The 26,664-nt window shown below is 40.6% G+C and overlaps 1 protein-coding gene and 1 non-coding gene across 5 annotated transcripts in view; one reads left to right on the top strand and one right to left on the bottom strand.

Moving 5' to 3' along the window:
• The window catches only part of ABL1 (ABL proto-oncogene 1, non-receptor tyrosine kinase), a 123,061-nt gene that overhangs the window by 33,222 nt on the left and 63,175 nt on the right, over positions 1-26,664 (bottom strand). The window contains exon 1 of one of the 4 annotated variants that reach the window (XM_031450709.2): positions 8,927-9,092. The exons of 2 other annotated variants lie outside the window; for them this stretch is intronic. In XM_031450709.2, the coding sequence (XP_031306569.1) occupies positions 8,927-9,005 (79 nt within the window). In that variant the 5' untranslated portion in view covers positions 9,006-9,092. Of the gene's footprint in view, positions 1-8,926; positions 9,093-26,664 lie in introns of those variants that run through there. One more of the 4 variants, XM_010984216.3, reaches the window with a different exon arrangement.
• On the top strand, positions 10,820-10,894 carry TRNAP-AGG (transfer RNA proline (anticodon AGG)). The gene has a single exon. It is a non-coding gene; the product is annotated as a tRNA-Pro (tRNA).

Genomic DNA, 26,664 nt, shown 5'->3' with positions numbered 1-26,664 from the left:
AGGAAAAGTATTATTTCCCACAATCTGAACCCGATGAAAGTCATTTTGTCTACATTCTACACGGTTCTTTATTTTGTAATTTACACCCTCAACCAGAGCAGTTAAAATTATTTTAAAAACAAGTTTAGCTGAATACAGCCTTGGCATTAACTTCACATTCTGAATAAAATGTTCCCAGCACCCCAAAACACAGTGTCAGCTGCTGGGGAGCAGGGCTAGGGCAACCTGGTAGCGATGCAAAGAACCATTGCACAGCTTCTGCTCCTTGTGGGAGAAACAGTGCTCATGAAAACTTACACACCCTCATAGCAAAAGTTTAATAGACAAGGGCTGACCTGTAGATTAATTTATAAGGACAGAGACTCTGAGGGCCAGGAGTTGTGAAGTGGATGAGCTCAGTAGGGTTAGAAAGGAGGCGGACCCTGAACAAGACCATGCCTGGCAAAGGAAGCAGGGTTAACACAGGGATCCAAGGTGAGCCTGATACTAAGGGAGGGGTCTTCACCTGTGCTGTGGACCCTCTGGTGATGCCTAGGGATTCCTCAGAATAAAGTCTGTAAATGCATCAAACAAATACAGAGCATTGCAAAGGAAAGCAACTGTACTAAAACAGTTCTCAAAGTATTTTTAAAAATTAATTTCAGAGACAATGCTTCTTTATTAATGCATTAAATATATGCTTCTCTTTAAATCTTTTTTAAAAGAAATTTTTGAGGCGGGAGGTAATTAAGTTTGTTTATTTTTTTAGAGGAGGTATTGGGGATTGAATCCAGGACCTCGCGCATGCTAAACACGTGCTCTACCACATGAGCTATACCCTCCCCCAAATATATGCTTCTTTATTAACACATTAATAACAAGCTCTAATAGTAGCTACTGTCATTTCACAGTAGTGATGAGTGTAAGTAATAGTCCCAATTGTTGTGTGCTTTGAAAATATTTGATTTCTAATGGTGACAAAGTAACAAGTACTGCTAATATTATTGTAGTCTGTCATCTACATTCTTTTAAAAAATTTAATTTTCAGTTAGCATTTAGTGAAATAAAATTTTAATATTTTTCCATGCAAGGACACGGAGCCCCTGAACTCCATCTCAGACCCCAAGGGCCTTCTAGGCTCACATCCTCTACACTACAGATCTGGTTCAGGAGAACCCCCATCATCTGACAGGGAGAGGGGCCTAGAAAGGGGGCTGTAATAAATTAGTGCAAAGTCCAAATTATGCAATTTTCTTTTTAAGTATATGCAGTTTTATTACTTCCCACTTATAAGCATTATGGGCAATAAATTAAGTGGATTTCGAGAGAAACCTCCTTTAAAAAATAAAAAGTTAAAAAATAAGTTATTTAAATTAGCCCAAGGTGTAACTATTTCCCAAAATCTTTTTACATTGTAATGTTCCTAGCCAATTTTATAAAATGGAATTCTCTACCCTAATCTCTGTCCCTATCTGCAGTCCAAATGTTAGCCTTTCTGAAGATAAACAGTCCTTGTCCCCCTCCCTCCACCAAAAAGCAAAACATTAATAAAAGGAACTGTGTATCACCTAGCAATCTATTGTCAAAGAAGTCTACGACTGCTGAAAATGGAGTAGAAACATCAATACAAAATAAGATCCCACCATCTCCAACCATTCTGAACCTGTCACTCACATCCCCTCTCCCTCTTACCCCAGTAAGTTCACACCCATATTCTGGCCAGTTTTCCTCCTAACTCTCTGATAGGTCCTGGGCTTTCCATGTCCCACCACACCGTTGACTGGTGCCCCCGGCACCTGTCCCCTTCATTCCACCTCCAAACTGCCATCAGGGGAGTTGGTCTTTTTAAAATGCAATCTGACCAAGGTACTCTCCTGTTAAAGTCCATCAAGATGGCTGCTGGCCAAGAGGCAGAAAACAAAGCAAGGTAGCCTGCCTGTCAACCCTCAGTCACATTTACTAGCAGTGTCACCTGTGGCAACATAAGGAACAGTGTTACCTACTGCGTGCCTTGCAGGGTAGCTGGCAGTTTGCAGACTATGTGGGAGACACTGTTCTTAGCATGGAACAGGCCTGCAGAGAATGGCTGGGGCTGTTACTACTACCACCTCTACAAGAGGAGCCCCAGCTCCAGAAGTGAGTACATGAGGCCCTTTGGTGTCTGATCTGGGACCATCTTCCCCCATGACACCTACTCTTCATCCCAGCCTCCCTAAACGGCTGGGATGATTGCACTTTCCCTGCAGCTGCCTCACCTGTGTGTGCGCACCTTGACGCGTGCCATTCGCTCTCTCTGGAACGCCTCCCCAGTCTACCCTCATCCTCCAGCCCTCACTACCTCTAGCAAACCTCCCACCGGTCTTTCTGCCTCCCTACCGCCTCACGCCTCACTGCTTACTTCCCCTTCACCTCATTTGGGGAGGACATGGTATCTGTTAAGGACAAGTAAGGAATCTGTTCACAAGTCCCTTGCAGTACAGCAAGCCTGGGCTCCAGGGTGGACAAGCCTTGCTCAAATCTTAGCCCACCACAACGTTAAGATATTAATTTTGGAGCCTCGGCTTCTTAACTGCACAATGGTATCAACCTAGTCTGGCTTCAGGAGGGCTCGACACCTACTACATGTAGAGAGTTTTTGCGTGAATGCAGGAGTGGCACTGCACCACAGGGCTGCTCCACAAGAATGTGAATCCTTCGGGGCAGACTAAGCACCCTTATCACAGAGCCTTCAGCACCTGCCTAATGCAGTGCAGGACAACAGCACCAAAGTTTCTTAAAAGGAACTCAACTGTGGAACACCCTGCACTTACTTGTTTGTTTTAGCAACACAGTAAAATATTAAGTCACGACTGAAGGGTGCACCTGAATTATCTGTTAACCTGAAATGACAGACAGTAAAGATGAAAAGCAAATGCAACCTGACCAGGAAAACTTTTATCAAGATCTAGGAAATACAATCATTTTTTAATGGAATGTAAACCAGGCCAAGATCCTAAAACAACGTGTAACACGAAGTACATCTCTCTGTGCTTTCAAAAGAAACAGGATTTGTTACAGTCCCCTAACAGGCAGACAGCTGGGTGAGATCCTGGGGCCTCCACACACTTCTTGTCTGTAGGGGAGGAAAGGTTCCACGAACGCCTACACTGGCCCAAATTCAAACTGTCCACAGTGAGCCTGCTAACCATAAAAGCATTTTAATTCTGTTACAGGCCATTTGCAACAGACTGAAAGCCTCCCCCGGGGCCTGCCAGGCCTGGGATAGTTTGAAAGCACTCATTTCACATGTCCTATTCTCTTTTAAAGCATCATCAAGGCTCCTGGGTCAGTTTAGACCTGAGTGACTGAAGCGAAGGTGCTACTCAGTGGCAGGAATTTTCCCCAAAATGTTTCATTAGCCATTATTATTCCTATCGCGAATTTGAGTAATTGAACGTGACCAAAGAAAAGGTATTTTGGCTCCAAAAAGCAATGGCTGGCCTTTAAATTAAATTTTAAGTTATTCAATATAACAATGCTTTTAGCTCAATTTGAGGACTGGTGAGATTGATAAGGATTAGGTCTCTAAAGAGAATTTAAGAGCAATAAGGCTAAAGTGTATGCAACTGACTGTGACAGAATAATAGCTAGTTCGTATCGATCCCTTGCTGAGTGCCAGCGCTGTGCCCAGCACTCTGTCTGCACTAAAACCCCACAACCGCACTGAGGAGCCTCTATTACAAGTGCACTTGGGAGGGCAGGAAATGGAAGCAAGAGGTGAAGTGACTCATCTGCCTCTCCCTCTGGTTATCCATCCATCAGCTGCCTATCTGTCAGTCTGCTGCAGTCTCTAGCACCCCTCTCTCACCATCTTGCTCACCCCCCCACCCCACCCAGCACCGAAATCTCTTCTCCCCCACCCCCATCCTCCCTCTGACCCTGTCTCAGCCCCCTGTCTCCTTCCCTCTCATTTCTGTTCACCCCTTTCCTGTCTCAACTTGTCTGTCTGTATCTCCCCCTTCTCTGTCTCCTTCATCTGTCTGTCTGTCTTCTCTATCATTGCCAACCAACACACACAGTATAACAAAGCACCTAAGGTGTGTATTAAGAAAGAAAGAAGGATTTGAAAACCAATTCCAGAGAATAACAACTGTCATGATCTGAGGACAATGTTAGTTTCTCAAAAGTCAGTAACTAGCAAACTATTCTTCCAAATGGCCAACTATAACTTCACTAGGCAAGAAAACAAGACTGACCATAAGCTGGTAATTGTGAAAGCCGGGTGATGAGTACAAGGGAGTTCATTATGCTGTCTGCTTTTGTTACGGGCTAAAATTTTTCCATTAAAAAAAGTAAAAATCACAACACAACTAACCTAAGAATTTATTTTATAAAGCATTCTTCTGTGTGTCTAATTATGATTCACCATTACAAAGGAAAAGTTAAATTCTTCCAATGTCTCATCTGATCTTTAGTTCTTGCTAAAATACGTTTTTATTTTTTCCAGTTTTATTGAGATATAATTGACATACAACATTGTATGAGTTTAAGGTATACAACATAATGATTTGATATATGTGCATATTGTGAAATGATTACAAGATTTGGTTACCATCCATCACCACAAAAATTATTTTCCTTGTGATGAGAACTTTTAAGATCCACTCCCTCAGGCATTTTCAAATATCCAACATAGCATTGTTAACTATAGTCATCATGTTGTACAATGTTACATCTTTTAAAAACCTATCCATCAATAATTTTTCCTGTTTCTACTTCAGATCAGTGATTATACCGGCAAAATTACCATTTGATTTTACAATAACATAATAAGTAGTATGAAATTTTCAGTTTTCATATGTTTGGAGCTGTGGAAATATTGCCTCTAGACAGAAGAAATAAGATGCCAACCATGAACCAATGGGATTTTTTTCTTCCACAAGGAAAATACCATGAGAACAATAAAGGGTCAGATGAAGGGAAAATACTTTTCCTTAAAACCAAGGACAAGAAGTATTAACTATATGCATCAAAGCAAACTTGGAAACAAACTGTTTTCTTAACAACAAGAAAAACTATGGGTGGGTTTTGCTCATTTCTATCATCACTTAAGGCGTTAGTGAAATTGGTAATACTATTTTAGACTATGAAATATTTACTTAAAATATCAGCTAACATATGCTAATATCCTGCTCTGTGCATAGTTTAAATGAAATATCTCATGTGAATCTCCCAACACAAGAAGGTAGGGACCACGCTGAGCCTTATTTTAGAAATGAGAACACTGAGGCTCAGAGAACAGGGTGGCCGGCATTCGGGCCCAGGCAGACTGGCCCCGGAGCTGCGTGCTTCACATGGGACTGAGACTTCAGCAATATCTCGGTCATATAAAACTGCCTGGATTTAAGGACATTTCAAAAGAACCACACATCAGCATAAACACACATTTAGCACTGTACTGGTTTCAAAACTTTTACTTGAATCATCTCCTAGATCATCAAAACAAGCTTCTAAGGTGGGCTGGACAGAGAATGTTTGCTCTGTCACAGAGGTAAGGAAACAAAAAGCTGAAAGCCAAAAACTGGGATCGCCTGCCTCCAAATTCAAAAGTATTTCCAACCAAAGTGAACTGGGGCCCTTCCTCCTCCTCTTCCCTAGAAACCTCATAGTGTTGGTATGAGAATTAAGTGAGGATGTCCATGAAGTGCTTGCTGCCAAGAACTGTCACATCATAAATGCTCAACAATTTCAATGTAACCCTAAATGAAAAGGGCTGACTGGCTTTCTATTAAGTTACAGAAAGAGCTTCAGATTTTCTTTGTTACTAAAACAAGGGAAGCATTTGAAGACCTCAGGAGAGAGTATTTAGAAAGAGAGCATAAGCTTCTCTGAAGCAGAAGTTCTAAAAGTGTATCTGTGTGGCTGGCACCACATAAAGCATTCGCCAGAAAGTTAACTGCTGAAAAGAAGCGTTTAAGAGCGGGCCGGTAAAGTAAATTTTCAAAGTTCAAGAAGAGTTCACTTCACAGACATTAGTTTTTGAATCCACAATACAGAACTAACATGCCCATGTACAATATTCATGTACAATGTATGCAAATACAAACATATGAGCAAATAAAAGTAAACTGGAAAAAAAAAAAAGAATTCAGTTGGCTAATGTTCACGTTTTCTTTCACACTTCCAGGATAGGGATGGAATAATCAGAAAATTCTGTGCTTGAAGCAGACCAAAGAAACAACCTTAAGCTAAATGTGATCATGGTGAAGAGATACTGCTATAAACACATGTTTTCACAAAGCTGGAGCACAAAATTCAAATGCTATAAATACTTACATTTGCATAAAATGTTTCTAGAAGGACACACAAGAAACTTAAGTGAGGCTTCTGGGTAGGGAAACTGGATAAGGGAAAGAATTACTTTTCACTATTCTTTTAAAAATTTTAAATCATGTACAGCTATTTTAATATACATTTAAACATTTTTAATTCCATGGCTAAAGGTAATCATTTTTATCAGTATTAGGTTTCTAGAAGAGAAAAAAAAAACCCTTATTTTTAGGCATCAGAGTGTTTCTGAAGATACCATTTTAACATCCACAGAGAGTTTCAAAGGAGATAAACAGTCACAGCGGGTAAAGCATATAGTGGTTTAAACTGGGCTCTTTGGAGCCAGACAGCAACGGGCTCAAATCCCAGCACCACGTGCTAGCTCTGTGACCTCAGACAAGTTTCCTACCTTTTAGATGCCTCAGTCTCCTCATCTATAAAATGGAAAAAAAAAAAAAACAACACCTTCATGAGAAATAGCAAATTAAATCCTACAGAAGGCTGAAACAGTGCTTGGGACACAGTAAGCATTTAATAATCGTTGTTATGACAGCTAGACCCAAGTAGCAAACAGATGCATGATCAAGTTGCATTTATGGCTGAACTTTCTTTGACAGAATGGAAAACTTAACCATATTCAATTTTCTCTGTGACCTGGGATGCCTGGGCCCCGAGTGAGTGTCAATAAACACTGATTGATTGATTTAAGATGTCAGCAAAAAGGCTGGATTACTTATCCAGATGTTGGCAAGTGTTTCTCCCAAGCGACTAATAGCACATCTAGTCTTTAAGAAACGATCACTGAGGTTTGTTAAGTTCTCTCAACTACAAAACAATAATTCCATTTACTTTCTCCAATTAAACGTAACAACCAAAGAAAGAACTCAGTAACAAGAAAGAATTGCTAGACTGATAACCCTCCTTGATGAAGCCTTAACCCAAGGCAGTCTGCTGTAACCAGAATTTTTCTTTTGAGACTTGAGAGTCAACATTATTTCAAAACATGCTGGAATAAGTTTAGATTCCCCTCCCCCACCAAAACTAATAATTAAACCAGCCAGGTAAGAACTAAATCTCCTGTTTACCCTCCAAAACAACAACAACAACGTCACAGCATTTCTGTGACCTAAACTTTCTTGCAGCTTTGCAGATACAAAAGTCCATTCATCTACTCCGCCTTAGGCAGCCATCTGCAAAATGGAGATGATAACGCCTAACACTAACTCGTTACAGATGTAAATGAGAATGTGTCCAGAATTTGGAGCAACTTGGAAAATAAGCAACATACTAACTGAAGATGATTTGGGTTGCTCAGATGCCAACTTTTAAGGACAAATAAACCATCTTCTCCCTCCAAATGCTAGATTTTGTGATCCTACTCCATCTGGATGCACCTTCTCCAAGGTTCAAAATCCCAGAGAAGGAAGGGGACCAATGTACATATCTTGTGGCAAAAAGGGCTAACAGGTTTCACCTGTATCCACTGGTATATGGTTTGAGCCACACACGTGACTCAAGTCAAAAAGTTGGAAAGAAAAGCAAAATAGGTCAGACAATTGACAAGGCCTCTGTTTATTTCTCCTTCATTTTAAAAAGAAAAACATTACAACTTCATGGCACTTAGCAGAAATTCTACCTCTTCTAAAATGAGCTTTACATTTTGGTTCTTATTTTAAGTCCTAAATAAAAATGACAGAGAAATGCAACAGGATTGCATCTCTGAAGTACCCTTTCTACTGAAAGCAAATAGTCTGGGTGGACCAGTCCCTGAATCAGATAAACTTCAGATTCACCCTAAAGCTACAAAATGAGGACAGACCACTCAACATCCTCAATTGTTTTTTTTTTTTTTCTTCCCCCGTTGTCACCTTATTGGAATAGGAAAAAAAAAAAAAAAAAAAAAAGACCAACAGGAAAGGGAAAAAATGGGATGAGAGAAGAAAGAGTAGAATGGAGAGAGGGCGAAAGTGAAATGCTCTAGGTTGAGGCTTTATTGGAGCAACCTAACATGGGGTTACCCTTTTCCCTTCCAAGTACTCTGGACTCATTCAAAAATGCCTTCTTAAAATGTGTAATTTCTCTTTTCTCCTCCGAAAAGTGAGAGAATTTCTAAGATCTCTTTGTGGTCTGAAGATAAGATTGGGGGGGGGGGGAGGAACGACAGAAAGATCATTTGAAATTCTGTATCCATAAATGGTAGAGCCGTGTTCCCTTTGTACACGAGACTTAATGAAAATCGTATGTTTCACAAACACAGGTCGACCTTTTTGACACATAATTCCCAATTAACGGTGGAAATTCCACAACGTGGGCTCCCAAGGCGGTTCAGGCCTGTAGAGTTCGCTTTCTCAAACTTTTGGGTGAAGCCCTGCAGTTGGGGGCCCCGCGACCTCGCCATCCCGACGTGGGCTCTCCCGGGGTCAGTGCGAGGGGGCCGGAGCCCCGCACCCTCCCAGCTCGGCAGCAGGGCCCAGGGGCGGGCGAGAGGAAGAAAAAGAGAGAGCGAAAGGGAAAGGGAAAGGGAGGGAGAGGGAGGGAGAGGAGGGAGCGCGCGCGGGCTGGCGGGCGAGGCCTAGGAAGGCCCGGCGGCGCACACGCGGCCGCCAAGACCCACTCCCGGCGGCGGCCAGGCGCTTACCTTCCAGGTAACAGCTGGAGGACGACGAGAGCCCCTTCTTGGATTTGCAGCCCACCAACTTCAAGCAGATTTCCAACATTTTCGCGTGCGGGCGGCGTCGGGGCCGGCGCCCTCGGCTGGCTCCGCGGCGCGGCTCAGGCGCGGCTCGCCCAGCTGGCCCCGCGCGCCCTCCCGGGCCCCCGCGGCCCCGCCACGCCGCCTCCCCGCCGCCCCGCACGCCCGCCCATGGCCGCGGCCGAGTCTCGGCCTCCGCTCCGGACGCGCCTGTTAACAAAGGGCCCCGAGCCCGGCCCGCGAGGCCCGCCCCCGCCGCCTTAACCCTCTCGGCGCCGCGCCGCGAACCAGAGCTTCCCGGCGTTCTCAAGGCCCGGGCCGGCCCGAGGCCTTCACCACCGTCCCAAACCAACCCGACCCCCCCGCCCCGCTCCCCTCGCCCACCCCGTCCCCCCGCCAGTCCCTAGGTTAGCGAAAGCGGGGGGGGGGGGAGGGGATATTTTAAGGGCGGCATTTATTGGTCTCAACGTTGGGAAGTGCGGTCCCGGCCCTCCAAGAAAGACGCTAGCAACTAGGATAGGGGAGGGCAGGCCTGCTCAGCATCACTTTAGGAACCTCGTGCATCTCTGTGGCAGGAGATGCCCCCAACCTGCACCAATTGAGGCCGAGGTGCCCCACCGTGTGCGGTGCCCTAGCAAACCCTATGTCCTGAGACTGTTGGTGAATAATGCAAATTCCTCTGGAATTACCAATACTGCTCTCATTTATGTTCAGTGAGTTTATTGTGATTAAGGCTAACGCAATGGGTGTCTGAGGAATGAACAGAGAGCTGGAACCCCCATGACAACGACACAAGCAGGCAACACATCCGTCAAATCACATCCAGTCTAGGAGGCAGGAGAGATGTACAAGTTCACACTTCAACATAATTTCTGATTATCTGTAAAGGGAGTTTAGTCTCCACAATGAAAACTCATGAGAGGCAGGGCCTGTGTCCCTTCTTTAAGAAGGCTCCTTTTCTTCAACAGAGAACTCTTCCCTTGTTTGGTGTGTGCCATGGGGGCCCATTGTTTAAAACACATTTCATTGCTGTACTTGGCCCAAATCTTTTTATAACTCTGGTTAGGACTGATAATAGACAATATCATAACATAATGTAAAATAGCAATAATCACAATAATGTGTTTACTTGGCACAAAACCAGAAACCTAGAGCAATGGGAAACAATATGGAACTCAATCATACCAAATAATTAAATAAAATCAGATAAATTTCAGTAACTATAGGAAAGGGAAGTTATTTAATAGTGTTAGATAACTATATTAGAGAGAAAAACTAAGTCAGTCCACATCTTAGAGCACGTGAATACTAAGAGTTGACATGTACTGAGATCTTACTATGAGTCAGACTTTTGAGAGAAACATGGTCTGTTCATTACCACACTTTATTTGCACAATTTCCTGAGGAAAACTGAATTATTATCCTGATTCTTCAGGTAAAAATCTGAAGTTTAGAGAAGTCAAACACCTTGCCCAAAGTCCTGTAGCTGGAAACAGGCAGAGCTGGACTCAACCCAGCCCTGCCTGGCTCCAAGGATCAGGCTCCTGACCAGTGGATTATGCAGCTCCTTCCCACCAAAAATAAATTCCAAGCACATTACAGTTTTGGATACCCGTATCTTTGGTTAAATAACTAAAGTTGTCATATGTTTCAGAAGCAGCCTTGGTTAAGAGACCCTGGCTACGGTGATCAGCCCCAGAGGCAAAGCTGGCCTCATTTGTTGTCTAGCCTATCCTATAATGACAAACACCTGAGTACCTTCAATACAACAGGAGTGGCTGAGAAACAAGATCTTCACTCAGGTCTGCCAAAACTTGTACATAAAAGTTCAGGATTGAGGGAGAAGGTATAGCTCAGTGGTAGAATGCCTGCCTAGGATGCACAAGGTCCTGGGTTCAATCCCCAGTACCTCCATTAAAATGAATAAATAAACCTAATTACCCCCCCCAATAATAATTAATTAATTAAAAGAATATATTCCAAAAAAAAAAAAGTTCAGGATTGGACTGGATGTGACTAGTGTATACCACAGGGTTTCTCAGCCAGGGCATCATTAACTTTTTAGAGATGTCCTGCCGAATTCTGATTCATGTACAAAATGTGTTTTTACTGCAAAAAGTGGACCTATGGTTTGTGTTCTGGTACCAGGTGAGGCCTCATGAGCACCTAAGAAGACACAGCAGTTCCATCTCCTGGAGACAAAGGGCTACAGGGTCACCAGGTGACAAGTGCAATGACTGTGGGTACTATGTAGATTCTGGAAGATACTATCATTCTACTAGAGAGCTGTGTGTGATGATGGCCAATTTGTTTACTGTTACTTGAGCTTTTCAACTTTCAAGTGTAATGCCAAAAATAAAATTCCCCAGGGTTCCACCCGTACAAACAAGCTGAAAACTGCTATCTGTGTTGATGCCATTTTAGAAAGTTCAAGGGCTTTAGATTAGATTATAATAAAGTCTGTCATTATATAGCATTTCAGATTTAATAGGCTACATTCAAATAGGCAATTTAATGCCAAGAATTACATACATTAATGGGCATTTTTGCAATTCTAACCATATCCTTGAATGCTATCAATTAATACAGGCCCAGATATGTGTTTGCATGTGTTATTAGGATGTAAGTTTATTTTTAAAAGCTGATGACTATTACTAATATTCTGCTCTCTTTGAATCTAAAATGACCTTATCCTTTTAATACCTCTTAAAATGAGTAATGCTTATAAACTGTGTCCAAATCTTTTAAAATATAGTTATAAAACCATACATCAACAGGTCTGGCAAAACACTCTGAATTAGCAGCAACAAATATTGAAAATATCACCAAGCTGCACACTATCATATTAAACCAGGATTCTTTCCAGATCTAGCTTTTGAAGCTTTTGAAACTCACTTGCAAGATACAAAAAACATTCCGTTACAAGCAAATAAGAGCCTCAATCTTCTTACTACAATGAAGAAAGGCCCAAGAAGGATTCTCCCTAAGCAACCTTAAACCTAAAAGCCATTAGTTTAAGAAAAAAAGAAAAAGAAAAAGAAGGAAAGAAAGAAATTAAAAAGACGGTGAAGTAACTTGTTTGCTATGTTACATTCTGTTTGAGAAAGGAATAAACTTTTAATGTGTGCCTAGTATGCACCAGGCACAAGCCTCACAATAATCCTACGAATTTGGTATATTTTAACTCCATTTCACAGGTTAGGAAACGGGGGTAAACAGGGATGGGGAGGAGTAGGTGTTCTGTCCAAGTTCACATAGCTGGGAAGCAGTAAAACCTAAAGCCCCTGAACTTTCCAAAATGGACATAATTTGCAGTTTAAGTGAAAGGTGGATAATAGGAGCAAAGCCAGAAGGTGAAATAAAATCATTAACTATTGAAAAATGTCTTAAAAGAAAAACCATTCATGGAATTAAACTATTTAAGAGTATTTTTAAATATATTAAGAATGTTAGGAAAGAATGAATAAAGGTCCTACATGACATTAAAATATGTGATCTGAGCTGTGTTTCTAAAAGCACAGTCCATGGACAACCTATTTTGAATTGCCTGGGGTGTCTGCTTACGATGCAGACCCTTGATCTCCATTCTAGACCGACAGAATCAGAATATATGGAATGAGCTATATCTTAACAAGTTCCCCAGATGATCTGTATGCATATTTAAGTTTGAAACCCACTGTTTTGGAAGAGGGAAGAGTTGCTTCTCATTTTCCCTGGGAATAGGACAAACAGGAGTGGATATTTCTAAAATTTTTTCATTTGAAAGCAATTTCTGAATTTAAGAAATGTATAACTGTAAAAACAAGTTACTAAAAGAGGACTCTTCTCTGAAGATTCTAGGATAAAGACTGAATTTTTTTAAAGTTTAGAGTTCAATACTATTTTTTAAAAAAGGGAGGGGGGTGGGCCCACCAGAGAAGTGAGTCACAGGAAGAAAGCAGGATGCAGATGCAGCATGGGGAAGCTCCTGCTAGGAACTACAGGATGGGGGTGGGGGGTTAAGGGAGACAGAAGAATCTGACATGGTGCCTGGTAAGGGACCCCTAAGACCAGATGATCCCAGATCTGACTGATCCCTTCACTGTTTCCAGGCCAGCCAATAACTTTAGGAGGGCGAGGAAAGATCTGGAGTCATGTGCATGCTATTTTACACACAAACAAAGCCCACTTCCTCTGATTCCGCAGACACTGTCCAGCGAGAGCCTGCGAGGCTCCCTAGTTCTGTGGGTCCAACCCACTGGAGAATAATGCAGCTTAGAAGATCACATCAATCATACCCACTTTTGCCCCTGTATAAGGGCACACATGCATCTCTTTAAGTTTCATAAATTTTCAGTGAGATAGCACTATTTATTGGTCAAATGTCACAAAGGCCTGGTGACTGTGGTGTGCAGAAACCAGGTAAGAGGTGGAGGCAACACAGTAGAGGCTGAATGAGCTATGACATCACGCAAACTTATTCTCAGTCTCAGATCTGCCACTCACTGTGGTGGCCTGGGCAAGTGACCCAGTTTTCTAGTCCGTAAAACTGGGCAGTGGTCTTAAGAGTAGCTATCTCTCTGGGTTATGAAGATTAGAAATAATGTATGGAAGGTGCCCAATGCAGAGAAGGTGCTCAATAAACAGCAACTATTGTTATTTCCAAAAGAGGCCTCTGACTACATCAGGTGATGGTCTGTGTGCCTGCGTAAGTCTTACTGGGACTAAGTCAGGAACTAAGATTAACAAATGTGATATGTGGAAATGAAGCCAGAAAGCACAGTCTGAGGGAGTGAAAGCAGTCCAGTGGTTTTCCAAAAAAAAAAAAAAAAAAAAAAAAAAATCAACTTACTTTATTAAGGGAAAGAAACACTAGCTATGGGGCAGGAGTAGCAACCAAGGTTCAAATGTCACAGAGAGCCCAATCTTTAATCCTAAAGCCAAAGCTTTGCAACAACAGCTTTCTGGCAAAACACAAACTCCACACCCCACATATTTAGTGGGAGCCTACTTCAGGCCCAGGGCTCGATGTACAGGCCACACATATGACTGGCTTTCAGATAACACTGATTGCTTTGTTTTTGCCTTTGGTATTTCCAAAGCTGTAATTCTCAACTGGGAGCCAAATCTAACTGCTTGGGAGTAAATCCACTTTCTAGAAAATCTCATTGTAGTAAGATTTGACTACATTTTTATAATTAACAGGTCAAATATAATTATTAAGGAATTTTTCTCCAGAGGGAAACTAATATTGTTGGTATGCCCTAAATATTTTTATTAATTTTTATTTTTAATCAAAGTAATGTATATACATGGCTAAAAATCAAATGGTATTGAAAGTCTTATAATAAAACCAGAAATCCCCTGACTCTGTCCCCTTGCCAGTTTCACCAGAAGGAGTCTTTTTCAGATTTTTAATATCCTCATATTTTTCTGGATTCATCAGCTTTCCACATTATATATCACCTTGTTGTGGTAGAATTAAACCATCACCATCCCCAACTTCCCATGACAATAAAAATCACAGTTTTTGGTTGAATCCATTGTCAATGTTGACATTACTATGATGATATAAATACTGCTTACTGCTCCACCAATAATATACTATGAGTCTTTCCTTTATTATATAATTTTATTTACCCTGGAGATATTAATTGCCTTGATTTTTTCATTTGATTAGTCTTCTATATACCTATATTACTTCTTTCCCCCCAAACATTTCAAAGATCTTTTAAACACCTAGTAGTATATTTTCTAAATACTAAAACATTTAAAATAGTCTGTTTTATTTACTGACTTACATCCTCATTTTGATGGAATTCATCATCCAATAGCTTCCTGGAGGGAAAAAAGGTACATGTCTAAAAAATGCCTTTCTGTTCTACTCTGACAGTTTGGCTGGGTAGAGAATTCTGAGTTGAAAGTCATTTCCCTCACTGAATTTTGAAGGCATTGCTTCACTATCTTCTGGTTTTCAGCATTGTAGTTTAGAAATACAATTCCACTCTGACCCTTGATGCTTTATGTATCACATGCTTTTTCCTTTGGAAGCTTTTACGGTCTTCTAATATTCCTGGTGTTTTGAAATTTTACAATGACATGGCTTGGAGTGAGTCTTTTTTCATATATTATGCTGGGCACTCAGGGAGCCAATTCAATTCAAAGATTTAGGTTGTTTAGCTCCAGAAAACGCTCCCTTCGCTGTGCTCTGAAAATTCTCCTGATACTTACTGTCTCCTAAATTCTCCTCCATTTTCTCTCAGTTCTCCCTTTCCGGAATTCCTATCAGATAGAAGTAACTGAAGCTCTGGGACTGAGCTTCTAACTCCTATCTGGTCTCTCCTGTTGTCTAAGTCTTTGCCTTTGTGTTTTGCTTTCTGAGATAGACTGTTTTCCAAGTCTTCAGTTGAATTTTAAATTTTGGCTATCATGTTCTCAGTATTAAAGAGCTCTCTCTTATCCTGATTGTTAGTTTTTAATAACACTGTTGTTTGATGTTTGCAGTATTTTTCTCTGAGGAGAGCAAACAACAGTTCTTCTGAACTCTTCTGTTTCCTGCGTTGTCTTTATTTCCACTATGCTCCCTTTTTCTGTGAATTTGTTTTACCCCTTCTCTGTATGTAGAGTCGTTTCTCTAATGTTTGGAGGAATGTGGCTGCCCACGCGTTATATATGAGATAGGAACTAAAAGTATGCACGGACGGGGCACAACAACACGTGGGCTTCAATGAAAGGAGGTGGGAACTCAGTTTTCCATCAAGAGAATCCCCAGATGGGCTTTTCTCTAGGGTCATTCAGTTTTTCCCAGAAAATAATCTTCCCTTCTTTCCTCTGTTAGGGCCGTGGCCAGCAGGGATCGGAAGAGGGCTGAGATCTCATTATTCAGTATGCAGACTTAAAACTCTGCTCTTGCCCACCCACTGTTTTCAGCCCAGGGGCCTACCTGCACCTCTGCTGAAGTAATACCTCTGAGTCTGGAGCCTTTATAGGGCAATTTCTTAATAATACCTCTAGTCTCATGTAGGTAGGAAGGGGAAGCAGTCATGTGGCTGTGCAGGGTTGGGGAGGGGTGTGAAGAATCTAAACACTCCTTTTACAGACTTTCAGTTGAGCCCCTTGATTTCAGTTAAAGGCCTCATTCCCCCCTGCTTTCCGTGGTACTAATGCCTCTAATTTCTGATTTTTTTTCTCTTAGGTTCTTACAAGTAAACTGGCTTACTTCTAAACAATGTCTCTCTCAGAAGGGGTTACGCTTCCCCTTCTTCGATTCTAGTAAGCCTATTACCACGCCTTCCATTTTCCAAAAACATGTTCATTTTTCTTACCTACTTTGCCTTTTGGGTTCTTTTTGTCCTTATGCATTCTTCACTTTTTAAAACATCTTTTTACGTCTCTGTCATTTCAGTGGGATTTGGGGAGGGAATAGAAATAAAAACAGGTCTGTAATGTTTAATCATTTTAAATCAGAATCTAGTTTGACCATTTTACAGATGAGACAACGGAGGCACAGACAGATTAAGTAACTTGCACAAGGTCTCACAGCAAGTTAGTGGCAGAGCCAGGAAAAGAACCCAGTTCTCCAAACTCCCTTGTTAGATTTCCTTTCCATTATATGACACCCGCTAGGTACCCATAACTAAGAGCTGACAGACTAGTTTTAGGATACCAGGCTAAAAAAGTATTTAAAATTTGTTGCCAACTACAGGTCTCAAATCTTAATGCTGGTGGTGAAGAAGCAACCAGATCCTAAATTCTTAAATCTGGCCACCTAATTTAAAATTAAGCTATAAGCAGATATGTTAAAGTTGGGGACATTCTTATTAACTCTAAGTGCTTCAGTTCAACTTAAAGAGGTTTTGCATGATTTCACAAATTGTCTTTGTCCCTTTACTTTGGTTAGCTTTTGAAATAAATGCCACAGAATTTTATTTTAAATCATGGAAAGTCTTGTTTGTTTGCTTTTAATCTAAATACTGATTAAAGATTAAGATATATACACAACAAAAATCTAAAGGCTTCAAACTATTATCTTCACAATAAGGTAAATTTAGCTCACTTAAGTAGAACCAGTTGATAAAAGAAAAGTCCCAGCATTGGTTATTTACAAGCAATATCCCTTCTTTCAAACACTGGCACTGCTTTTGGCTTCTGTAGTTTTGTTAAGCTTGAACTGGGAAACCAATGGTTAATTTTTTTCCTCTCTTTCTCTAAGACTAAAAGAATCTGCGAAAGCAGCAGACCAGGCCTAGGAGATCACGTTACTTTGGGGGTGGGGGACGAAGGCAGCTGGAGGGGAGTGTAGAGAGAAGGGCCAGAAGGGAAAGAAAACAAGCTGTCTGACCCTCCCTACAGTGTAAGACCCAGCAGGGATTAGGAGGTACGTGGAGGAGCCCGTGTTTATCCAAGTTATCTCTGGGGCAGCCGAAATGAGCTGTACAAGAAAGGGCTCCCTCAGTATTAAGATCCTCCCGGCAGTAGAGCTGCACCCAGGAAAGCAGATTTCTTGGTAATTGTTACCAAGGCCTGAAAACCTAGAAACACTCAGGGAACATTAATGTTTGTTTCTTCAAAACATTCAGTGCCAATTTGTTTTGTTGTCAAGTTTTTAAACACACAAAGGACAAATGGATCCAGAAGATGTCTTCCCGACACTTGTTAGAAATTACTGCCGTCCTTAGAGAAGCAATAGCATCTCTAAATGAAACAGCACTGCTCTTTTTCTTCCTAAAGAGACAGACCTGGCATGTTAATCCAGAACCACATATTAACTAGAGGAAAACAGTTACAGTTACCAGTGGAGAAACTGCTCATTAAATGGCACCACTGGGGGAAAGAATCACTTGAAAAGAAAACTACAAAACAGAGTCGACCTGGCAGAGCTGTCCCCGTTTGCCACCCTTCCTACTGGCTGGCATATAAAATCTATATTCAGTAAAGCAACTCCAGAATCGTATTTAATCACTAAGTTATTTTCACATTCCCTAAGCAATAATAATTCATATTTACAGCTACTTTACCATTAAGAACATTCTGGTGCAATTCTAAAACAATAGTAAAATGAATTCCTCAAAAGGTTGAAGCCAATAACCACGTATCAAGTAGACTTTCTTTGATGAAAAACGAATGGGAATCCCACACAGACTAGTTACAGGAAACCTCAAGCCCAACAATGGCCCTAACATCTGTTCTTTCTTGCTGTCAATCCCTAAACTTTAGACGGACACATGGCCCCAAAATGAAGACTACATTTCCTAGTCCCTCTTGTACCTAGTCAGGTAACTGAGTTTTACCCAGTGATATGTGAGCAGAAGTGATACATGCAACTTCTGGGTCAGGTTCTTAAAAGCAATGGGAACAACCCGCTTTCTGCTCTTCTACTTTCCGGTGCCTGCGAGGAGACAGGCTGCTGGAGTGGCCATTTAGATCCTGAGGCAAAATCACACCTTAAGGAGTAACAGGGTAGAAGGTGTCTGACCCTGTGGAGTCCCCATACACACCCGGCTCTGCTAATGTCAGTTGTTATGGAAGCAAGAAACAAACATCTGGCTGTTTAAACGGCTGGTATTCTGCATCTGTCATAACAACCATTTAATCTTTGTGGCAATTCTAAAGGACCAGTTCTAACTCGCATAAATCTAAGAATTTCCCAAATCAACTGTTCTCTTTTCTTTATTTATTAAAAACTGTTCGTTGGAGACCAAGTATTTGAAACACTCCTATCTCCTTTAGAAAATGAGAAAAGTATCTTAAATAATCGCTGTGAAACACACAGTCCAGCGTCTAGCTCATAACAAACACTCAAAGATTACACGTTAATTATTATTACTACTGAACTGTCCCTTTCTCTTTCCACAGCCTCTGGTACTGGTGTGAGGAAAATAAAAAATCCATGTGTTCTATCGTACATCTGATAAAGAACTTCTATTCAGAATATAGAGAATTCTTACCACTCAATAGTAGACAGTAAACAAACTAATCAAAAAATGGATGAAAGATTTAAATTGATGTGTCACGAAAGAAGAAATACAAATGGCTAATGACCACATGAAAAGATGCTCAGCATCCTTAGTCATTCAATAAATGGAAACTAAAACCACAATAAGGGACTTCTTCACAGCCACTCGAATAGCTATGATCAAAAAGACAGACAAAACCAAGTGTTGGTGAGGATATGGAGAAACCAGAACACTCATACATTGCTGGTGGGAACATAAAATGGTACAGCCCTACTACAGAAAAATAGTTTGGCAGTTTCTTAAAAAGTTAACCATAAACTTACTATAAGACCCAACAACTCTACTCCTAAGAATCTACCCCAGGGAGTGAGAACAACATATCCACACAGAGACTTAAACACGGAAGTTCACAGCAGCATGATTCATAACAGCCCCGAACTGGAAACAGTCCAAATGGCCATCAATTGATGAATGGATAAACAAAATTATATATCCAAAGAATGGAATAATATTCAACGACAAAAAGGAATGAAGTACTGATATACACTACAATATAGATAAACCTCAGAAACATGCTGTGAAATCAAAGAAGTCAGTCACAAAGACCACATATTGTATGATTCCACTTATATGAAATGTGCAGGAAAGGCAAATCTATAGAGACAGAAAGCAGATTTAGTGGTTGCCTGGGGATGGGGGTGGAACCGACTGCAAAGGGGCACAAGGGGTCTTTTTGGGATGATGGAATTGTTCTAAAACTGGACTGTGGTAAAGGCTGCACACTCTATAAATTACTAGAAATCAATGAATTGCACACTAAAATGGTAAATTTTATGGCACATAAATCTTATGTCAAAAAAACTGTTAATAAAAAAGGGAGAAAGCAATGGGTTCAATGATTTTGACCCTACATACAAAGGATGAGACAAAAATGAGAAATGCAACAAGTGTGGCTGCTCAGTTCCACGCTGTGAACCTATAAAGACCACGCTCTATGTGTTGTGGGTACAGGGCATCTTACTTAAAGATGCTTCTAGTGAGAACCACGTTCCTGGAGAGTAAACATGAAACAACTCGACGCAGCTCTGACACCTCTACTGACTCCCAGCATAATTCCTGACTAAGGAGTGTGTGTGAGGGGGAGGGCTGGACATACACAACTAAGTTGATCCAGCCTGGGTGGGAGTGGGAGGTGTAGCTCAGGTTGATTAAAACAGAGATATCTGAGAAAGCCTCAAAGGCAGAAACACATCGCCCATTCATAGGAAGCACTTGGATACTCTCACAAGTAACTGCAACTTTCCAGTCTGCAGCATTTACAGAGGTCTGCAGGGCCACAACTCTGACAGTTTCCAAATTTACACCTTGGTACCACCCATCTTCCGGACCTAGAGTCCAAACTGTTAAACTTCTCATAGAAACCAACTGTCATGGTAAATTAGTCTAGGTCAAAATGTTAAGAAGAGTATTTAAGATCTATTGCAGGAATATTTCTAGGTAGTAAAATTTCCAGGTAGTAAATATTATGTTTCCAAAGTGTTAGAAGGAGAAGCAACCTGTTAAACACTGGAATTAATTAACAGTAAATATTTCAGGAGTCTTAAGCTTCTGAAAAGCAAAGGAATTGCAAAAGTTAATCAGTCAATAATTCTCAACATTGTCCAGCTTTTTCCCTTTTCTCCCCAAATTTTTTGTTTTGATCTCCAGAACAACTCAAGAGAAGTAAGGGAGGAATGGCTAGATTCCCAATGAAATCACAGTGACTGAAAGCCCAGCATGACGGAATCCCTTAAGAAGAGGGACTTAAGAAGCCAGGCATGCTCTGGAGCTGAGATCCCACCAATAATCCAAATGTGCCTGGTGGAACAGACCCACCCCACACCTGCCTGGCAAAACAGATGTCACACCAAGGTAGAATAGGAAACAGTTCCTGCTTTAAAGAGAACTGAGTCTTTATCTTCACTTCTTGGTCTCATCTGACTGGTACAGTGCTCATAAAACTCTTTTGACTTATCAGTTGTCAATCAAAGATCTGACTTGTCATCAGGATTTAAGAATGGGCCATTCATTCAACAAGCATTATAGAGCCAGCAGTGATGAAGACGATATAAAGGGAGAAGACACACACTTCTGGGCCTCCAAGGACGCTTGGTTCTGAGGGAGAGGGAGAGAAGCAGACAGTGAGGCGAGGAATTACAAGGGTGAGAAAAATTCGGTAATAAGTGTATGCATAATAACTATAGGAGCCCAGGAGTGGCTAATTCCACCTAGGATGTTAGGAGAGGCTTCCCAGTGGAGAAACCAGTAGTGCAGAAAGAGTGGAGGATTCTTCATTTTTACTATTTTCCTTTCAGAATTTAGAAATCAATTAAAAGCATACAAATGACCCACAAATGTGCTAATTGATTCTCCACAAAGATGCAAAGGCAATTCAATGGAGACAGGACAGCCTTTTAAACAAATGGTGCTGGAATACTGTGTATCCATATGCAAAATGATGACTCTTGGCCAATATACACCGCATACAAAATTTAATGCAAAATGGATTATAGGTCTAAATGTTAACTAAAAACTTATAAAACTTCTAGGAGAATATTGCTGTGACCTTGGGTTAGGCAAAAATTTCTTAGGTACAATACCAAAAGTATGAACCTTAAGAGAAATAACTGATAAATTGGCCTTCATCAAAATTAAAAATTTCTGCTCTTCTAAGGACACTATTGAAAGAATGAAAAGACAAGCCAAAGACAGGAAAAAATACCAAGTGCTGGTAAAAATGTGGAACGACTAGTATGAATGCAAACTGGTAGGAATTGCTGGTGGGAATGCAAAATAATACATTCACTTTATAAAACAGCTTGACAGTTTCTCTTAAGTTAAACATACACTTAACATATGACCTAGCAATTCCATTCCTAATTATTTACCCAAGAGAAATGAAAACTTACGTCCTCACAAGAACCTGTATATGAATGTTTATAGAGGCTTTATTCATAATCATCAAAAACTGGAAATAATTCAAATGTCCTTCAATGGCTATAAACACACTGTGGTACCTTCATACAACAGAACACTACTCAGCAATGCAAAGGAATGAATCATGTTGATTACATGCAACATGGATGAATCTTAAATGTACCCTGACTCAAAAGGCTATATACTTTTTAATTCTATTTATGATATTCTGTAACAGACAGAATCCTAAGGACAGAAAACTAAAAAGTGGTTGCTGGGGCAGGGTGGTCAGGCTGACAGCCAAAGGAATGATGAATTACGGGGTGACGGGACAGTTCTAGATCTCAAGTGTGGTGGCAGTTACATGACTATAAGCATTGTCAAAACTCATACACTAAAAGGGGCAAATTTTATCATATGTAAATTATACCTCAATAAAAGTACTATTTTCCTTCTTCAAGGCCCCATTCCTCAGGCAAATCCAGCCCACCTTGGCGTTTCCCTGTGAATAATGTCCCTCTGGGACTGTGAGAGGGCACTGTCTTACTGGGCTTCGAGTGATCTGGCTGGTAGGAATTATATTAGTGACCCTAAAGGAGAGCGTGCAGTCTATACCATTTCGTTTCTTTGCCTTTGTTCCTTTTGCCCTGCAAGACCCAAAGTAGAATGTGTATCAGAAGTACAAACAGCACCAATAAGCAGCTTTATCCATGGTCATGGCAAGGTGGTAGAAATCCATGCTAAAGGGCTGTCTTTCTCTAATACAAACCTCCCTGTACCTGAATGGGAAAGAACTGGTGATGGTGGAGGAGGCAGCTGTGGGTAATAGAGAGAAGCCCTGCAGAAGAGCAGGGTCCTGAATTCCAGTGGGTTCTGTGAGGCTAGTGAAGGCACTTGCCCCGTCTGAGCCTCATTCACCTGCAGAATGGAGGCTGAACCAAACGGCTGTTATGATCTGTCCAGGTTCTCAGTCTGAGAGCTGATTCAAGGTCAAAGGTAATTTTTTTGTTGTTTCTCCTTGTCAAGGGCTTTTAAAAAAGGACCATGGACATTTTTCTTGACTAGAAAGAGTAAGTTTGCTAACTTACAAACGCCAGCACTGTACTCAAAGACTGGGTTCCCTTATCTAGACTATGCCCACAACCAACCAATCTTCACAAACAGACTTAGGAGCCTTTGGGTCACAGGAGGAGGAGAGGCAGGTCTTTAGCAAAGCACATCAAGAACACGGACAGTCAGCCCTGGCTGGCTGCAACTCATCCTATCTCAACATTTCCAGAGCAAGTGAGCCAGAAAGTTTTATGAAAAACTGTGTCCAGAGCAGTGGGTGTTCAACTTCCTGCCAGTGAGTTGTACAAAGACAAGGCAGGGAGGGGCTTATCAAGCTTGTACATGGTTCTCCTAAGGACTTCAAGCACTGTTTAATTAATTCCACAGCTTTCCACTATTATAAGGTGACAAAACTGCCTTTAACTTTGCCCTATAGTTGCACATCATGAAAGGAATGTGAGCTCTGGACTCTGCCCAGGGTTTGCATATCTGATTTCTGGTTCTCAAAAAGCCCAATAAGGGGAATTTGGCAATATTAAATAAATATCTATCAAAACTGCAAATTTATTTACCCTTTGAACCAGCAATTCTATATGGGGAGACTTACTCTACAGATTTACCTATACGTACACATACAAGTAAACAGGAAAATGCACGGACACATACATTCATTGGAGCACTGTTTAAATGGCAAGTATCTACCACTGAGTTAAATAAACCTTGATCTTACCCTTCAAAATGGGGCATATTTACGACTGGATGGGGGTACATGAAGCTTTCCAAGAAGTATGCAAATATTTATTTTAAAAGGAATCAAGTTCATACATCATCCTTTCTAAAACTGATCTGCCTAAGAATGCCCCCCTCAGTTCTCCTTTCCTGAGGCTTCCTCATAAAGGAGAGGAACATCTCTCATAAATCTGTGGGTTTAAAAAATTCCTGGTCACCAAACTATGGAACAACCTGAGAATATAGCAGGGGAATTTAGAGGGGGATTTTTTTTTTTAATTTTTTGAGAGCAAAGAAAGCTCCATTAAGAGATAAATAACAGATATTCTGCAAATGTTTACTGAGTACCTACTAACAGCTAGATACTGTCCCACACTCTAGGGTTACAACAGGTAGAACACAGGGAAAAAATCCCTGCCCCTCAATAGTTCACATTCTAGTTGAGGGAGACAGGCAACAAAATAAACTAGTATATTACAGGATACATACGACGGTAAAAACTGCTAGGGAGAAAAAGCAGGTAAGAAGGATGGGGATACTGAGATTGAGGAGTGGGGACTGGGGTTATAATTTTAAATAAAGTAATCAGAAAAGCCATCACTGAAGATGACAATTGAGCAAAGACCCAAAGGGGGTAGACTGAACTACAGGGGAAGCACTTTCCTAGCATAGGGAACAGCAAGTACAAAAGCACTGGGGCAGAGAGGGTGCCTGAGGAAGGTTCAAGGAAGAGCAAAAGAGGCCAGTGTGGATGGGCAGAGTCAGTAAGAGGGAGAGTAAAAGGGGATCAGTCAGAGGTTGCAGGGAGGTGGGAAGATCTTGTCTGCCTAAGGTGATTGCCAGAGCTGGGAAGGCCCTGGAGGTTTGGGGCAGAGCAAAGACCAGGGTTTGATTACATTTAAAAGCATTACTCTGGCTGCATCGGGCAAAGAGACTAAGGGAACATCTGCACAGTAATGCTGATCTCGAAGAATGAGCTAGGAAGTGTCTGTTCTCTCCTTTTTTACTTTCTGGAAAGGTTGCGTAGAATTCACATCATTTCCTTCTTAAATGTTTGGTAGAATTCGCCAGTGCAGCCATCAGGGCCTGGAGTTTTCTCTGTGGGAGGGTTTTAACTACAAACTCAATTTCTTTAATAGACTTGGGGCTATTCTGGTTGTCTGTTTCTTCTTGAGTAAGCTTTGGCAGTTTGTGCGTTTCAAGGAAATAGTCTGTTTTTTCCAGGTTGTTAATTAGGTTGTTGATTTATTTAAAAGTGTGCTATTTAGTTTCCAAATAGTTAAAAGATCTTCCAGATATCTTTCTGTTACTGATCCTCATTTAATTCCACTGTAGTCAGAGAACATATTTTCTATGAATTGAATCAGTTTACATTTATTGAGACTTTTTTTTAATGGCCCAGAAAATGATTTACTTCAGTAATAGTCCCATGTACACTGGAAAAGAATGTGTATCTCATTATTTTGTCGTAGTGTTCTATAAACACCAATTAAGTCAAGCTGGTTAATCACATTGTTCAAATCCCCTATATCCTTATTGACTTTTTGTCTACTTGTTCTATCAGTTGAGTGGGAGGTGTTAAAATGTCCAACTATAACTATGGATTTCTCCTTGCAGTTCCATCAGGTTTTGATCTATGGACTTTGAATCTCTAATAAATACTTAGGATTATATCTTTTTGTTGGGCTGACCTCTTTATCATTATGAGATGACTCTCTTTGTCCTCGGTAATATGTTTTGTTTTGGATTCTACTTTGATACAGCCACTCAGATTTTCCTTTCATTAATGGTACATCTTTTTCATCCTTTTGCTTTTAATATATTTATATCTTTATATTAAAACTGAGTTCATTGTAGGCAGCATATAAATGGGTCTTGCTTTTTTATCCAATCTGACTATCTCTATTTTTTATCGGGACGTTTAGGCTTTTATATTTAACATAATGTCAATACGGAATTTAATCTACCATCTTGCTATTTTACATTTATACAGTCTGTTCTTTTTTAAAAAATAAGTTGCAGATGTACTGCTATTCAATCTGTTTCTTTGTTCATTTTTCCAAGTTTTTCTGTCGTTTTTTGGCTTCATTAGATATTTCCATGATTACATTTTGTCTTTGTTGGCTTATTAGCTGTAACTCTGCTGCTTTAGAGTTTATCATTATACATCTTTAACTTATCACAGTCTACCTTCAACTAATATATTACTTCACACACAGTATAAGAATCTTACAATCGTATACTTCCATGTTGTGCTATTGCTGTCATAAACTTTACTTCTACAGAAGCTATAAATGCCACTGTGTGTTGTTTCTGCTTTTGTTTAAAAGATGTAGTTTTTAAAGAGAGGTTTAAATAAGAAGAAAAACTATTATATATTTACAATGTTGTTACCCTTTTCCAGTGTATTTTCTTTTTGTAGCTCCAGTTTCTATCAGATATTGTTTCCCTTCTGTTTCAAGGTCTTTCTTTTATATTTTTTTTTGTAGTACAAGTCTGCTGGCAGTGAATTCTTCCGGTTTTTGTATGTCTGAAGAAGACTTTATATTGCCTTTGTTTTTGAAAGATATTTTCACCGAGAAAAGAATTCTAGGTTGGCAGTTTTTTTTCCCTTCTGTTAAAGATGTTCCACTGTTGCCTGGCTTACACTATTTTCAAGGAGGAATCTGCTGTCATCCTAATCTTCATTCTTTATATACACAGTATGTCGATTTTTCTGGCCGCTTTTAACATTTTTCTGTATCACTAGTTTTAAGCAATTTGAGTATGATGTGCCTTGATATCATCTTTCTTCATGTTTCTTGTGCTTGGAGGTCTTTGAGATTTTTGGATCTGTGGGTTTGTTACTTTTATCACATCTGGGGATTTTTTCAGTCCTTTCTTTCTTCTGTTATTTCCTCTAGCCCTCACACTCCCTTCCTCCCGACTACACATTTACTTGGCCATCTGATGTTGCACCACACTTCACTGATGCTCTCTGTTCATTAATTTTTTTCAGATTTTTTCTTTCTGTGT

The sequence above is a fragment of the Camelus dromedarius genome, chromosome 10, assembly GCF_036321535.1.
Source record: "Camelus dromedarius isolate mCamDro1 chromosome 10, mCamDro1.pat, whole genome shotgun sequence".
Lineage (NCBI taxonomy): Eukaryota > Metazoa > Chordata > Mammalia > Artiodactyla > Camelidae > Camelus > Camelus dromedarius.
The sequence above is the reverse complement of the archived record's forward strand: the minus strand, read 5'-3'. Positions and strand labels throughout refer to the sequence as shown.